Source organism: Rhinoraja longicauda, chromosome 2 (assembly GCF_053455715.1).
Source record: "Rhinoraja longicauda isolate Sanriku21f chromosome 2, sRhiLon1.1, whole genome shotgun sequence".
NCBI lineage: Eukaryota > Metazoa > Chordata > Chondrichthyes > Rajiformes > Arhynchobatidae > Rhinoraja > Rhinoraja longicauda.
Window position 1 is genome coordinate 50,539,314 of NC_135954.1, and position 15,930 is coordinate 50,555,243.

General features: G+C 42.2%; 1 protein-coding gene across 6 annotated transcripts in view; it reads left to right on the plus strand.

The window, feature by feature from the left end:
- LOC144604443 (tyrosine-protein phosphatase non-receptor type 3-like) overlaps window positions 1–15,930 on the plus strand; it is a 145,610-nt gene that overhangs the window by 58,902 nt on the left and 70,778 nt on the right. For all 6 annotated transcript variants that reach the window (XM_078418867.1, XM_078418886.1, XM_078418894.1 and 3 more), the window contains 4 exons: window positions 980–1,043; window positions 2,543–2,715; window positions 6,431–6,565; window positions 12,123–12,305. In XM_078418867.1, coding sequence (XP_078274993.1) covers window positions 980–1,043; window positions 2,543–2,715; window positions 6,431–6,565; window positions 12,123–12,305 — 555 coding nt within the window. The remainder of the gene's footprint in view (window positions 1–979; window positions 1,044–2,542; window positions 2,716–6,430; window positions 6,566–12,122; window positions 12,306–15,930) is intronic.

The following is a 15,930-nucleotide window of genomic DNA, read 5'->3' on the forward strand; positions in this document are numbered from 1 at the left end:
CAGCCGAGCCGCGCCGGCGATGTTAGGTCCCGCAGCCGAGCCGCACCGGGCACTGAAACGTCCCGCGGCCGAGCCGTGCCGGCGATGTTAAGTCCCGCAGCCGAGCCGCGCCGGCGATGTTAAGTCCCGCAGCCGAGCCGCACCGGGCACTGAAACGTCCCGCAGCCGAGCCGCGCCGGCGATGTTAAGTCCCGCAGCCGAGCCGCACCGGGCACTGAAACGTCCCGCAGCCGAGCCGCGCCGGCGATGTTAAGTCCCGCAGCCAAGCCGCGCCGGTGATGTTAAGTCCCGCAGCCGAGCCGCACCGGGCACTGAAACGTCCCGCGGCCGAGCCGCACCGGGCACTGAAACGTCCCGCGGCCGAGCCGCGCCGGCGATGTTAAGTTCAGTGGCCGAGCCGCGCCGGGCGATGGAAGGCCCCGCGAGTGAGCTGCGCCCCGGGGAAGAGACCTAATAAAAGAAAGGTTTCCCCCGCCCCACCCCCCCCACACAACACACCCACCCCCCCCCCCCCCCCACACATACACAGCCAAAAACAGAAACAAAAACCATCCCAACACCGACACAAACAAAAAAAAAGAAAAAAAGACAAACAGACTGGCAGAGAGCCGCAGCCGTTAGGCGCAGCCAACTCCTCCCAATATGTTGGCTGGTGTTTGTGTATGTACTACTCTCTTCAGAAAAATCATATTTAACATGAATGATAATGAACAGATCTGATTAGTAGTATGGTGTTTAACAGGTAATTGTGAATCCATAGCCTATTTAGCTCAAATGAAATAATAATGGTAGACAAAGTATAACGCATCAACTTTCATATGTTTCAAATAATCGTACTTTATTTGAAAGAATATTTACAGCTTATGTTATAAGCAGTTTATTGCATGTTATGTTGCTTTGGCAACGGAACATTCAATTTTATAGTTGGGCAACTCCTTTTTCTCACTTGAAGATGTAACTAGAATGTTCTTATGTTCAGGGTAAATATAACGAAGATTTCTTTCAAGAGGAAACGATTTTTCATTCAGCTAAGGCAAAAACCTGTAAGTATTATACAGTGAAAATATACTTGGTAATGTAGTTACAATAAATGTAAATGCAGTTTGCAAATTTTCATGTTGAGTAGTACGACTTGGGATATTGCCAGCAATCATTTTGGGAATATGCCAATTCTGACTATGTTAGTATTTGTAATGTCAACGTGATAATTGAGGTGCACAAATGTCAAATTTCATTTCAATTGGGTGGTATTTGGGAGGAATTAAATTTCCAAAATTCCACTTGTGTAAATTGAATACAAGTATCCTGAATCCCCTCCCCATAATGGTATAATTTGGAAAATGTTACTTCTGCAGTGGTACAAACTGCACAGAGTACTTCTGCACTTTTGTTAACCTTGGATGATTTGACGTTTTAGGAATCTATTCACATTGTGACTAAACCCCCCCCAAAATGCTAAAGATACGCAGGTCAGGCAGCACATGTGGAAAGAAAAACAGAGTCACTAATCTTTAGTGAACTTTCCCTGCTTGTCAGCTGCATTGTTATTTTTTTTTGTTTTTACTTCACATTTCTAGCATTTGAGATTTTTAATCTTTTTTAGTTCTTTGGGTCTTTGACATTTAACAATGTGAAATGGTTCTTTTAGTCTAAATGGGGAAATAAATTTTGCAGAAATTGAGCTTCAACAGAACAAGGTTCTGCGATCTGGCTTACTGACCAACCCTAGAATCTTTTTAGTGAGGGAAAGAAGAATGGTACCAAACATGAACTGAGGGTGAGAACATACCACATCTACCTATAGTAAAGTTTTGATTAACCAGTTCCCCGGATCTTTGGTTGTGACGGGCTAGCAGATTTTATGGACCATTAATTGTTCCTCCGACTGCAAAGACACTATTATTTCTTCTTCCGCAAATTTGCAGGGAAAATCAGTAAATTTAAAGGGAACAGGAAATGTACAACTGCTCCAGATGCAAATCTATCCATGTTCCTGGCTGCTGGTGTTTCTGACCTCTACCCTGGCTTTGGCTGTAATCTCAGACCATAGTCCCCAGCCTATCTTCACTGTGGACTTCTACTTCTGTCCTCACACCCCACTTGCACTCTGGACCCCTGGCTTGTGTTGCGAATTTGTTAGCGAGCCAGATGCTGAATCTTCAGGATTTCTAAGCAATTGAATACTAGATTATCATTTTTACAATATCTCTGAAAATTTGGCATAATGTTTTATGATTCGTTCCTGAAATAATTAATTTGACTAACTGAACATTGAGGCACGTAATAACATTTCCAGATTTCCAGAAAAAACCTTTTTGCAAACCTGGATTTTAAGACAATTATCTAAGATGTGGCAGTTATTAAGAATTCAGGTTAATCTCGTCTTGTGCTGATGCTTGTCCAGGTTATCATTTTGGAAGAGTACTAAGGGTTGTAGACAGAAGCTAGTGCATGTGATCTATTCCTATTTTAATAGCCATGAACACCACACAAGACTTATTAAAGAAGCTTAAATTTATAAAATTATTTATTTAATTGACAGAATGAATCCCAAGAGCATGTTGTTGGATTTAATGTGCTCAATTATAGAGCATGTAAAATTCTCTGGAAATCTTGTGTAGAACACCACACATTCTTTCAAGCAAAGCAGCCACCAACTCGAGAGACAAAAGTACTTACGGACTATTTTACACTTGGGCACCGAAGCCAGAACAGGTTTGGTTGATTTTATCATTTTTTAAAGCATACAATGTGCTTTTGTTACAGTGTGGTTGTTTTCTTGTCAGTATAGCATTCTTCTTCTATAGTGACATTATTTTTGTGTTTGTTATTAAGTTCACGAAGCAGTAAATGTTTTGCCTTGCTTACCATTATTGGTATGACGTACATAGTCCAATAGTGCATAATGCACTGAACCCATTAAATCACATGTGAGAAACAAAACTAATGCTGATTATCATTTTGTTATTTACATAAAGGTTTTTTTCCCAATTTATGCATTTATCTGGGTTTTCAAACTGCAGTGGTTAGACACAAGCAGGAGCAGTTTTAAGACCTAATATTCTTATGTTAATAAGTGAAGATCAGTACAGTCACAGAAACAAAGTACAGAAGTGAGAACCGAACAAATATTCACCTTGGTAATGTTTAACAAACATTAAGGTTGTCGAGTGATTAAAAAAAAACCAAAGGTAGACATAAAATGCTGAAGTAACTCAGCGGGTCAGGCAGCATCTCAGGAGAGAAGGAATGGGTGACGTTTCGGGTCGAGACCCTTCTTCAGACTGAAAAAAACAAAGTGTGGTTTGAAGCACTGCATTTGACCCCTTGTTTTGTTCACCCTCACTGACTGTCCTTATCTCCATTCTTTCTTTTTTTACTTGACTCATTTGTCCAGTAAACATTATGCAGTAACTGTAGATTCTAATGGTTGAGAAAGCAAAAACATCACATTAACATTCCTTACTGATGTCACTTCAGTAACAATTGGCCAGGGTGCCTAATTTACCATTTGCTGGATTCCAACTGAACCAACAGTTATAGAACCTCAGTAAAGCAACCAAACTCCTTCATGGTTTTTGGTGGGCTCTTTCCCTAGCAAACGCCCACCTCTATTATTAAATGGTAGCTTGTTTTCTCTTTTCAATTCTGACTTGAACCTGAAACTCTGTTTCTTTTGTATTGGATGCTATTTCAGTAGCTGAGTTTTTTAATGTTTTTACTCCAGATTGTCTGCATAGGAGATCATGTGACTGTACATGTGGCTGATCCCACCCCACCCGCCATCACCAACCCCAAATACTTATTACACCAAAACCCCAACAGTAGTGTGGTCCAATCATGGCTAGCAAGAGATGTTAAAGCTTACCTTTTCCTTAATATGATACTTTTAACATTACTATAAAGAGCAGAAAACCTAAGGTCTGGAATCTTTCAGAATTCTGTAGACCAAAAGATTGATAAAGAACGTGAGGGTAGAATATAAGACACATACTGTTGAAGGAAGACAGAGGAAACTGCAGATGCTGGAATCTGAAGCAAAAAAAAGAGCTGCTAGCGGAACTCAGCGAGTCAGTCAGCATCTATGAAGGTAGTAGGATCGTTGAAGTTTTGTTTTAAGAAGCTGCATCGATTGAGAGAGAGTTAAAAAAGTGAACTGCTGGAAGAACTCTGTTATGAAACGAGATAAGTTGCATATGTTTTCCTTGGAGCAGAAGCAGCTGAGGGGGAGCGAGATAATAACATACAAAATTATCAGAGGCTTGGGTAGAGTCTGTGATAAGAAACTTTTCCATATGGCAGAGGTACCCAAGATTATATGGTATAGGTTTCAGGTGAGGGACTGAGGTTGAAAGAAGATTTGAGGAAGTACTTTTCCACCCAGACAGTGGTTGAAATCTGCATTGCATTGCCTACAAAGGTGGTATAGCCAGGTACTCCCACTACATTGAAGAAGCATCTCTATAAGCATTTAAATAAGCAAGCATAGTAGGACAAACTGCTGGTAAATGGAATCAGTATGTAGGTTCTTGATGGTACACTGAATGGCCTGTTTCTGTTCTCCATGACTGTAAGACATTGATCAATTTGGATATCCAGCGAATGTAGGTATGTGACAGGTTCAGGAAAGCACTGAGGTAAGAGATCAGCCATGATTTTATTGAATAATGCACCAGCTGTGGGGAGTTGATGGCTTGCTCTTTGGTTCTTAATTGATGTGATGGAATTAAAAGGACTATACAGAACTGTTAGTAAAAACAATTGCTTTAGCACTGTTAAGAACCTAGAGGGAGCTCCCATTGCAGGCAACAATCTCCACATGTGGCTATCTGCAGGATCCAAGATTGAGGGACTGGTAAAATGAGTGTATTCATTCTTAATTATTTATGTTTATATTATGTAAAACAGCTATATTTAATGCAGCAAAAAGATTAATGGATTAATTTCCATGTATTAATCATGCTTGTTAATTAATTTGATGGTCTGAAAATGGGTAAACAAATGACAAGAATAGGAAACAAAAATATCTTTTGTGGCCTATACCACTTAAAAGGGGGCACAATACTGGCTCGAAGGAGAACACTTAATCTTGCAGCTGGGCATGTTGCAGCCTGCTTGACTTACTATTGAATTTTCTAACTTTAGAAAACATTCTCGTTGTATGAGAACCATTGCGGCATGTCTTTCCTTATTTCCCTTCCACTGTTTGTTTTGTCTGACCTGCTGAGCGAATGTCCTAGTATGCCACAACCACATGAACACATTATACTACCATGGTTACTGATCCCATCTGCCACATGTGTTAACTCTATCATAATAATACCCATGCTGTCACCCACAATTTGTTGCTATCCAGACTAAGTTATTTTACCCTTTTTCAGATTTGATGAAGGGTCCCTCATCTGAAATGCTAACTATTTCTCTTTCCAGAGATGATGTCTAATTTTTCAAGCATTTTCTATTTCTGTTTTTATTTCATGATGGCTACATTTTTCTTAACCCACATGCACAAGTCTACTTTGCTGGGCAGACTACCATCTTACCATTAATAGCACAGCCACAGGTTTAAACTTTAGAGATACAACCTGGAAACAGGCCCTTCGGCCCACCGAGTCTGCATCAGCCAGTGATCACCCCGCACACTAGCACTATTCTGCAAACTTTTGCCGACAATTGGGCATTCCTGAAAGAGGTGGATATTTTTAATGTTTTTTTTCCATAATTATGGGTTGGCTTGTTCCCTTTCCTTGTGTCTGTATTCTAATTCACCAGATTTGAATTAGTTTTAGTTTTTTATTAGTTTAGTTTTACAGTGCGGAAACATGTCCTTTGGCCCACTGAGTCCGCGCCGACCAGCGATCCCCGCACATTAACACTATCCTACACACACATTAGGGACAATTTACACATACACATACACCAAGCCAATTAACCTACATATCCATATGTCTTTAGAGTGTGGGAGGAAACCGAAGATCTCGGAGAAAACCCACGCAGGTCACAGGGACAATGTCCAAACCCCATGCAGATAGCACCCATAGTCGGGATTGAACCTGGGTCTTCGGCTCTGCAAGCACTGAAAGGCAGCAACTCTACCGCTGCGTCACTGTGCCACCCTTATTTATGTCTTGGTTTGTTAAGCATAATTTAAGTGCTGTTGACCGGTTTGCAAAAAAGTACCGCTTCCTACTTTTGCGATCAGCAAACTACTTGTTTGGAACAAGAAATTAAGTAAATTCTTACTGGTGCGTCAAGACTTTGATATTTGCATTACTTTGGTAAAGAATCCCTTGCCCTATATAATCAGTGTTACATTAAGCTGTATTTAATTGGACTAGATTTTCATTATTCAGAATTGTAATTCTTTATCATGAGAATGAGAAGTGGATTTTAAAAAATTGATCAAAGGTTTCAATTTTATTTGCCACAGGATTATCAAAAATCAGTCCTGCCATCGTGTCATTGGTGGAATGGTGTGGAATCCAATATTAAGGAAGTCTATATCTGTAGAACAGCTGGAAACCAAAAGTCTTCCTTCTCGCTCTCCGCCATCTACACCTGATTGGTAAATAATTATCGAAATACTTTTATCAAATTATACTAAATTGTTGAATGTGATTTTGAGGGACCCCTACCACCCCAGTAACGGACTGTTCCAGATGCTACGATCAGGCAAACGCCTCCGCTGTCACGCTGTGAAAACTGAGAGGATGAGACGGAGTTTCTTCCCACAGGCCATCAGGACTGTCAACTTTTATAACCCCAGAGACTAAATTTTTGTCTACACTATAGTAACTTATTAACTTTATTTATATGCTGTAACTGTAATTCTTTTTTGTGCACAATCCGCAGGCATTGCCACTTTCATTTCACTGCACATCGTGTATGTGTATGTGACAAATAAATTTGACTTGACTTGACTTGACTTGAGTGGATGCTTCAGATGAAATTGAAATCCAATACGTTAGCGCTGTTTAAAAGTGAGAGAGTCAGAGTTTGCCTGTCCCTGTAATGTAAGAAACAAAGGTTTGGTCATGAAGGAGGAAGTAAATGTCAGATATAAGAGAGTGGTATCAAATGTGTCCTATTAAGGTTCAGAGCAGAGAACTGGAAACAAATTAAAATGGTAAAAGTTGGCTCTGAAATAACCTTGGCAAGTAAGATTAAGGAATTGAACAGCATGGAAACCCAATTGGCCAACCTCATCCATGCTGACAGTAGTGCCTAGGAAGGAACCAGCAAAAACTGCTGGTTTAAACTGAAGATAGAAAATTCTGGAGTAACTCAGCAGGACAGGCAGCATCTCTGGAGAGAAGGAATGGGTTTCAGATCGAGACCCTTCTGCAGTCATGTGAAAGGGAAATGGGAGATATTGACGATGATGTAGAGAGATGTAGAACAATGAATGAAAGATATGCAAAGAAGTAACAATGATAAAGGAAACAGGCCATTGTTTTCTGGGTGAAATCAAGAAGCTGGTGCAACTTGAGTTAGGGAAGGATGGAGAGAGAGGGAATGCAGGGGTTACTTGAAGTTGCAGAGATCAATATTCATACCACGGGTTGTAAGCTGCCCAAGCAAAATATGAGATACTTTTCCTCCAATTTGTGTTTAGCCTCACTCTGACAATGGAGGACGCCTAGGACAGAAAGGTCAGAGTGGGAATGGGAAGGGGAATTAAAGTGTTTAGCAACCGGGAGATCAGGTAGGTCCAGGCGGACTGAGCGAAGGTGTGCAGCGAAATGATCGCCCAGTCTACGTTTGGTCTCGCCGATGTATAAGAGTCCACATCTTAAACAATGGATACAGTAGATGAGGTTGGAGGAGGTGCAAGTGAACCTCTGCCTAACCTGAAAGGACTGTTGGGGCACCTGGACAGAGTCTAGAGAGGAGATATAGGGACAGGTGTTTCATCTCCTGCGGTTGCAGGGGTGGTACCTGGGGAGTGGGTGGTTTGGGTGGGAAGGGATGAGTTAACCAGGGAATTGAAGAGGGAACAGTCTCTGCGGAAGGCAGAAAAGGGTGGAGATGTGACTAGTGATGGGATCCCATTAGAGGCGGTGAAAATGTCAGAGGATTATGCGTTGTATGCAACGGCTGATGGGGAGGTTCTTAAAATATTCTCCCTCTTTCTTGATCTCTCTCCCTCTTCTCCCTTCTCTCTCCAATTTCTTCCTCTTTCTTCGGGAACACGTCTCTTCCTTTTCTTGATCTTTCTGTCTCCTACAAAGGGAAAAATTATTGATTGAAGTCTACCCCACAAAACCTACCGACTCCCACGGTTATCTGGACTGCACTTTCTCTCACCCTGCCTCTTCTCCCAAACTCTAAATTTTCTCAAAATGTTATCCCGAACTCTCAATTTCTGCAACTCCACCACATCTGCCCAAGATGACTGTTTCCATTCAAGGTCATCCAAAATGTCCTCTTTCTTTAGTAAATGTGGTTTTCTCCCTTGTTGTCAGACATGGATCCCTCGCATGCACCTCCTCTGTGTCCTGTAGTTCCGCTGGAACTCACCTTTCACCCCTCCAGCATCTGCATCCAACACATCATTATTCCGATATTTCTGTCACCTCCAACATGATTCCATCCATTGTTGTACCTTCCCATCCCTACCCCTTTCTGCACAGACTTGTCCTCTGCAACTCCTTGGAATACTCATCCCTTCCCACCCAAACGACCCCCTCCCCAGGAAATTTCTCCTGTCACTGCAGGAGATGTAACAAATGCCCCTTTACTCTAACCTCACCTTCATCCTGGGATCCCAGGTGAGAAGAGGGTCATGTGCACCAAATGCATCAACTGCATCTGTTGTTCCCTATGTGGCCTCCTGTATATCGTTGAGACCAAGCAAAGACTTATGACTGTATGACTTGCACTTGGTCCGCCAAGACCTACTCAATCCTCTCGGTTGCTAACCATTTTAACTCCTCTTCCCATCCCATATTGACCTTTCTGTCCTTGGCCTTCATTGCCAGTGTGAGGCTACATGCAAATTGGAGGAACAGCACCTAATTTTTCCGCTTGGAGCTTACCTCCCAATGGGATGAACATTGAATTTTCCGATTTTAGGTAACTGCAGACCACCAAATCACTCTCAACTTTCTTTCCCCCCCCCACACTCGCTTCCCTTTGCCCCACCTGGACTTAAATCTATTTCTCCCCTCCCTCTGCCCTCCACCAACATTCCTTTCTCTAGCTTCACAATTTGCAACTCTTCAATCCTTTTGTCTCACACCTTCTGGTTTTTTAACTCTGGCCTTTGTCCAACCATCTGCCTGTCAAAGATCTTCCTCATCTGTGTCCACCTATTACCTGCCCTGCCAGGCTTTGTCCTGCCCCTCCTCCCTTCCAGCCCCCAGCCCCCATCCCCCAACCCCGCCAAGCCATCATCAGTCTGAAGATGGGTCCCATACCAAAACATTATCTATCAATGTTCTCCAGTGATGTTGCCTGACCCACTAAGTTACTCCAGCACTTCTTGTTATATAAACCCATCCTACTCTTTCTCTCATAACTACGGCCTACCATTTCAGATAATGTCCCGGTGCATCTCTTCTGCTCTCTTTCTATTGTTACCACATCAGATCTGTATGGGAATCGTGTATGTTAATGATACTCTAACTACAGTCCAACGGATGTTCAATGGTACTTTATTGTAACATTTAACCACGTACAGTCCTTCCTTTTTTAAAGACAATTCAGTAAAAATCTTACTATTTTGAACAGCTGCAACATGATGTCGCAAATCTTATATTCAGTGCCTCGGCCTTAAAGGCAAGCATACCAAATGCCGCCACCTTCAGCCTATCCATGCATGTCTCTATTTTAAGGGAGCTATGGACTTGTACCTCAAGATCTCTCGATACATTAATTCCTTGACACTTACTCTACCTTGTCTGCCAGAATTTGACTCCCTGATCAAATTTTAACTACCAACACTCCACCCAATTTACAAAGTGATTTACCATTGGACAATTTTTGTTAGTGTGCATGGCACCCCCAATTTATTAATTAGACTATCTATATTCCCACCAAGTGTCTATATATGCGTACACCCAATCACACACTTAGTTGTCTCCTCAGAATTCTTCATCAGATTTGTAAGACATGATCTCCCATACACAAAGCCATGCTGACTCCTCCTAATCAGTCTTTCCCTCAATTTTCTCCAACATCCCCTCTACTCCACTGCACTTTTTTCATTAGGAAAATATTAGCTACCCTTCAGTATTCAGGCACCTCATGTGTGGCCAACAAAGATACAAAATTCTCTTGGAGCTCCAACAATCTCCTCCATCGTTTCCCACAGTATCCTGTCAGGCCTTAGAGTTATATCCAGCCTAATGTGTGCCAAACATTCTAATACTTTCCTCCTTCCTGATACAGCCATTCTCCAAAATAACAATGTACCTGGCCTTAACACTCCAGCCTCAACATGATACTCACTGTATAAATCAACAAGTAGTATTCATTTAGGACCCAATCCAGAGATGTCGCGGCGGCTGCTGAGAAACCGAGGCCGGAGCATCGCGGGCCGGTGGTGGGGGGGGACGACTCGCGGGCCGGGTCGGAAGGGGTGATGGGGAGGGCTCTCGGGCCAGCGGGGGGGGCCTCCAGGATTGGAGCTCGGGCCACCAGCGTCAGAGGTGGAGCCTCACGAGTCGACGAAGCCTGTGGCCATCGATGCCTGGGCCAGCGGAACCCGCGGCTGGGGCCTGTGTCGGCGCCACGGAAGCGTTAGTGGAGAGGTCGACGTGACGGTCTATGATGGCCGCTGCTGAGGGAAGGAACAAAGGAGGAGGGGGAAGAGAAACGGTGACCTGACGTGGGGGGACTGCTGTGTGGAGGGGGGTGAGGGTGAGGGGAAGAACAAAGGGGGAAGTGGGGAAGGGTGAATTTATAACTTTGTAAGCCCCTTAAAGGGTGACTATTTGCATACCTTGGCATGGTGTGCAAGCAAAGAATTTTACTGAGACTTGTCACGTGACATATAATTCAATTCCATTCAATTAATGGCCTCAGTCTCCACACAGAGAATTGCCCTTTGTTCCTCGAGGGGGGCTAATCTTTCATTTGCTTCCCTTTTGCGCACAACGTACTAATAAAAAGTTTTAGGATTCTCCTTTGGGAAGGTAATGCACTTTGAGACATCAGATCTTGGTAGGATACATGAAGCAAATATCATGGACCTCGGTGCCTCAGTGTACAAGGTGGCCTTGGGGTGCAAACCTATAGCTCACTGAAAGTGGCAGCACAGGTGGACTCTGCAAGTTTACAAATGAAATTTGTATTGGATCATTAGATCCAGCGATATGCATCTTGGACATCATTTATATAGATATGTCAAGCAACAATTTTTATAAAATATTTTCCATAATTCTAACTTGTTTCACGACGAAAATTAAATATGCTAAAGCTACTGAGAATCTCCCTTTATATTTAAAGTATGAAGATGATTGTTCAACTAAATTTTACTGAGTCAGTAAATATTAGTAAAATACTTGGCTACTCTTATTTGAAAACTATTATGCACATGTAATTTTCTTCCATTGCAGAGAATATATCTACAGAGTTTCTGCTGCAACTCCACTAATGTTGAACAGGTTTCAACATGTGGCGATGGATCAATTATGTTGTTAATTGCTACAGCCATTGGTGAATGTGAAGAAAGAAATGTCCATGCTAATGGGTCAGATAGAATTCATAAATTGCCATGAAAGTAGAAAGATTAAAGTCTTAAATTTCCATGGCAATTGCAAACGTTTGTAGATAGGTTAAAGTCTGGCAAAAAAACCAAAAAGAGTCAGTGAAAGGTTGCTTTTTAGCACTATCACAAGAAGCTTGTAAGCAGTACGACAATTCTAAGAAGGCTGAACTTAAATATTTTCTAAAACCAATTTGAAGGTTCTGCCAGTACAATCAGAAGAACAATGCTTCTTCCATTTTGAGGACAGTTTGTACTGATTGCAACTGCAGGCTCAAATCGGGCACATCTGTTTATTTTACGTGCTTTTTAAAAATCTAAAATTTAGTACTTCCAAATCAAAAAAAAATAGTGTAATGATAATGGGTGAGCTGCTTCAACTAGTAAAAGCTTCAATTTGTTTTGCGGTTAGGCCGAGTCCAAGAATAAGGCATGATGCTCAAAAACCACGGCATTCTTCCGTCGATAACCTTGCCTCAGAAATGGCATATATCACAGAGAATGAAGAGGTTTTTTATAACTACAAGGTGAACATTCCAATGAACGCAAATAAAACTGATGCAGTTTCCTTTGCAAAATCTACATCACACAGCTGGTATGTGCTTTGCGTTTTATCAAATAGTAGAGTTATGTATGTTATAAGGTTATTTTGTCTTTAATAACATTTTGTGGGGAAAACCTCTGCTAATTATTAATATTTTAGGAACATAATTTTTAATGCCCTGTAACATATCTTAGGAAGTCATTTTCTAAAACAAAACTGCTTCTTCTATTTTCATCTCAATAACCATTTTCAGATTTGAAGTTGCGCCAAGTGTTTCCGCAAGTCGTGCATTTCCAAAATCTTGTGAATGTGAGGTGCCTTTTTAAATTACATTAACTGCCATGCTAGATAGTTTTGTAACATGAGGAATCTAGTGGTAGTTTGCCTTTCACACAGTTGATCTGCTTTCTGAAGTCATTATTGTAGGGCTTTTGTTTTTCTCATGTAATTAGAATAATAAAATGCTGAGAATTATTTTCTCTTCTCAACCAGCTTGACATTGCCAAATATTACTTTAATAGCTTCCTGGGAGAGAGACTGTTGTGATTACCTCTGATTTATCTATTGAAAAGAGGAAGCCATCTTCTTTGCTTTTGTTTTTTTGTCTCTGAAGATTATAGCCAGGCTGCCTTTGGAGAACTTCATATAGTTCTGCAGCCTGGTAACAGGTCCTTCGGCCCAGTTTACCCATACTGACCAAGCTAACCCACCTACACTAGTCCCACCTGCCCATGTTTGATCTATATCCCTTGAAACCTTTCCTGTCCATGTATCTGTCCAAATGTCTTTTAAATAGAAACATAGAAACATAGAAACATAGAAAATAGGTGCAGGAGTAGGCCATTCGGCCCTTCCAGCCTGCACCGCCATTCAATATGATCATGGCTGATCATCCAGCTCAGTAGCCTGTACCTGCCTTCTCTCCATACCCCCTGATCCCTTTAGCAAAAAGGGCTACATCTAACTCCCTCTTAAATATAGCCAATGAACTGGCCTCAACTACCTTCTGTGGCAGAGAATTCCACAGACTCACCACTCTCTGTGTGAAGAAATGTTTTCTCATCTCGGTCCTAAAAGACTTCCCCCTTATCCTTAAGCTGTGACCCCTGGTTCTGGACTCCCCCAACATCGGGAACAATCTTCCCGCATCTAGCCTCTCCAACCCCTTAAGAATTTTATATGTTTCTATAAGATCCCCCCTCAGTCTTCTAAATTCCAGCGAGTACAAGCCTAGTCTATCTAGTCTATATAAATGTTAAAGTATCTGCTTCAACAACCTCCTCTGGCAGCTTATTTAATATACCGACCACCCTCTGTGTGGAAAAAGCTGCTCCTCAGATTCTTATTAAATCTTTCCCCTCTCACCTTAAACCTATGTCCTCTGGTTTTTGATTCCCCTACTCTGGGTAAAAGGCTGTTCATAGACTATTAATCCCCCCATGATCTTATACACCTTATATACCTCTATGTCACCCCTCATCCTCCTGCACTCCAAGGAATAAAGTTCTAGCCTGCCCAACCTCCCTATAGCTCAGACCCTCAAGTCCTGGCAACATCCTGGTAAATCTCTGCACTCTATCCAGCTTAACAACATCAAAGTATATAGTTTCTTGAAAGAGGTATCACAAGTAGATGGGGTGGTCAAGAAGGCTTTCGCTCATTGGCCTTTATCAGTCAGGGTATTGAGTATGGAAGATAGATACAAAAAGCTGGAGTAACTCAGTGGGACAGGCAGCATCTCCGCCACCTCCCAACGGGATACCACCATTAGCCACATTTTCAGCAATGCTTTATTAATACTTTCCAAATATTTGAAAAAAGATGCAGAGCAGGAAATGGAAATAGAACTTTTTACTCTGGAGTATTTGAGAAATGGTAACCTCAGTGCTATCAGTTTTAGTGGTTACTAGATGGGCGTGGACCCATTGGGTACAAATCTCTCCTGGGGGCTCTCCTCACCCCCTCCCCATTGGCTGTCACCCCGTCACTCGGCTTGGTCCCGCCCCCTTCCGGGCAGCAACCCTCCCCCAACTGCGCAAGCGCGGATGCAGCGGCCATTTCTCCCCCTTCCCCGCCCCCCACACCACCTCCCTCAACCCTCCCTTATGCTCCCTCCCTCCTCCTCCCTCCACCCCCCTCCCTCTCTCCCTCTCCCTCTCCCACCCTAGGAGATAGAATTAAACTGTAAAATGTGTATAACTTTAAAAATATAACACCGATTTCAATGAAACTTCCATTAGCACCAAAGGGACGACAGTGATGAAGGTGGGCCTAAAAAATGTTGCGCTATCATGTACCGTTTTGGTTGTAGTTCAGGAACAAACAAACAAACAAAAGAGTTTTAGTATATCGTTATAAGATAGATGAAAGAAGACCAGGACAATTACAGGAAAATAATTATTTTCATTGGACTAATAATTAGAAAGGAAAGAAAGATTGGTAGGTGAAAGAAAATGGGCAATAAGATTCCTAAAAGGAAGCAATAATTTGATTCTTTTGACCAAAGGCAATGCCAAGAAAGGGCAAAGTGCTGGAGTAACTAGGCAGATCAAGCTGCATCTCTGGACGGCATGGATCGGTGAAGTTTCGGGTTGAGACCCTTCTTCAGAAGAAGGATCTTGACCCGAAAAGTCACTTATCTATGTTCTCCAGAGATGCTACCTGACCTGCTGAGTTACTCCAGCACTGTGCTTTTTTGGTAAACCAGCATCAGCAATTAATTGTTTCTAATTTTGTCAAATTGGGGGTTTTTGGGGGGGGGGGGAGTCCTGTTACCACATCCTTTATAATGGATTCTAACCTTTTCCTTATTATTGATGACTTCTCCAACTTCAGATAGTTCCTCTGTCCCTCTCTCCCCCCCCCCCCCCCCTTCCCAGCTCTCCCACTGTCTTCCTGTCTCCTACTACATCCTATCTTTGTCCCGTCCCCTAACATCAGTTTGAAGAAGGGTCTCGACCATAAACGTCACCCATTCCTTCTCTCCTGAGATGCTGCCTGACCCGCTGAGTTACTCCAACATTTTGTATCTACCTTCAATTTGAACCAGCATCTGCAGTTATCTTCCTACACATGATAGATTAAATGGTCTGTAGTTCCATGTTTTCTCTCTCCATCCTTCAGTAATATGAAGTGACTAGAGAAACTGAATATTCTCCTTGGAGCAAAGAAGGTTAAGGGAAAATTTGAAAGAGCAGATGAAATTTATGAGGTTTTGATCGTATCTGTACAAACCAATGTTTCCAGTTGCAGTATGACAAGTCATTGGAAATTATATAAACATAGCACAAAAAGTAAGGAAATTTGTGTGTTGGTAGATTATTTCTTTGTTGTAACAGTGCTTCTTGGCAATAAATCTTATACCGTTTGAAAGCCTGTTTATTTCCCTTTTAAATGGTGCCACGTTTGTAAGGAACATGCATTTGTGGGATGAGCAGCAGAGCTGAGTATGTGGGTTGCGCCCATGAAAAATCTGCCAAATCTTCTCTGCCAATGCCAAACAGCTTATTCTGCCATTGACTCTTGTTCGGTGTTGTTTGGTGGATTGGATGATTGAAGTCTGAAGAAACAAGACATATTGGCAATTTAACAATTTATTCATTTGATAAACAGGTGCCTCAGTAGCGTGTGGAAGAACCATACACAGCCACAACAGCCTGGCACCTCCTCCTCATGC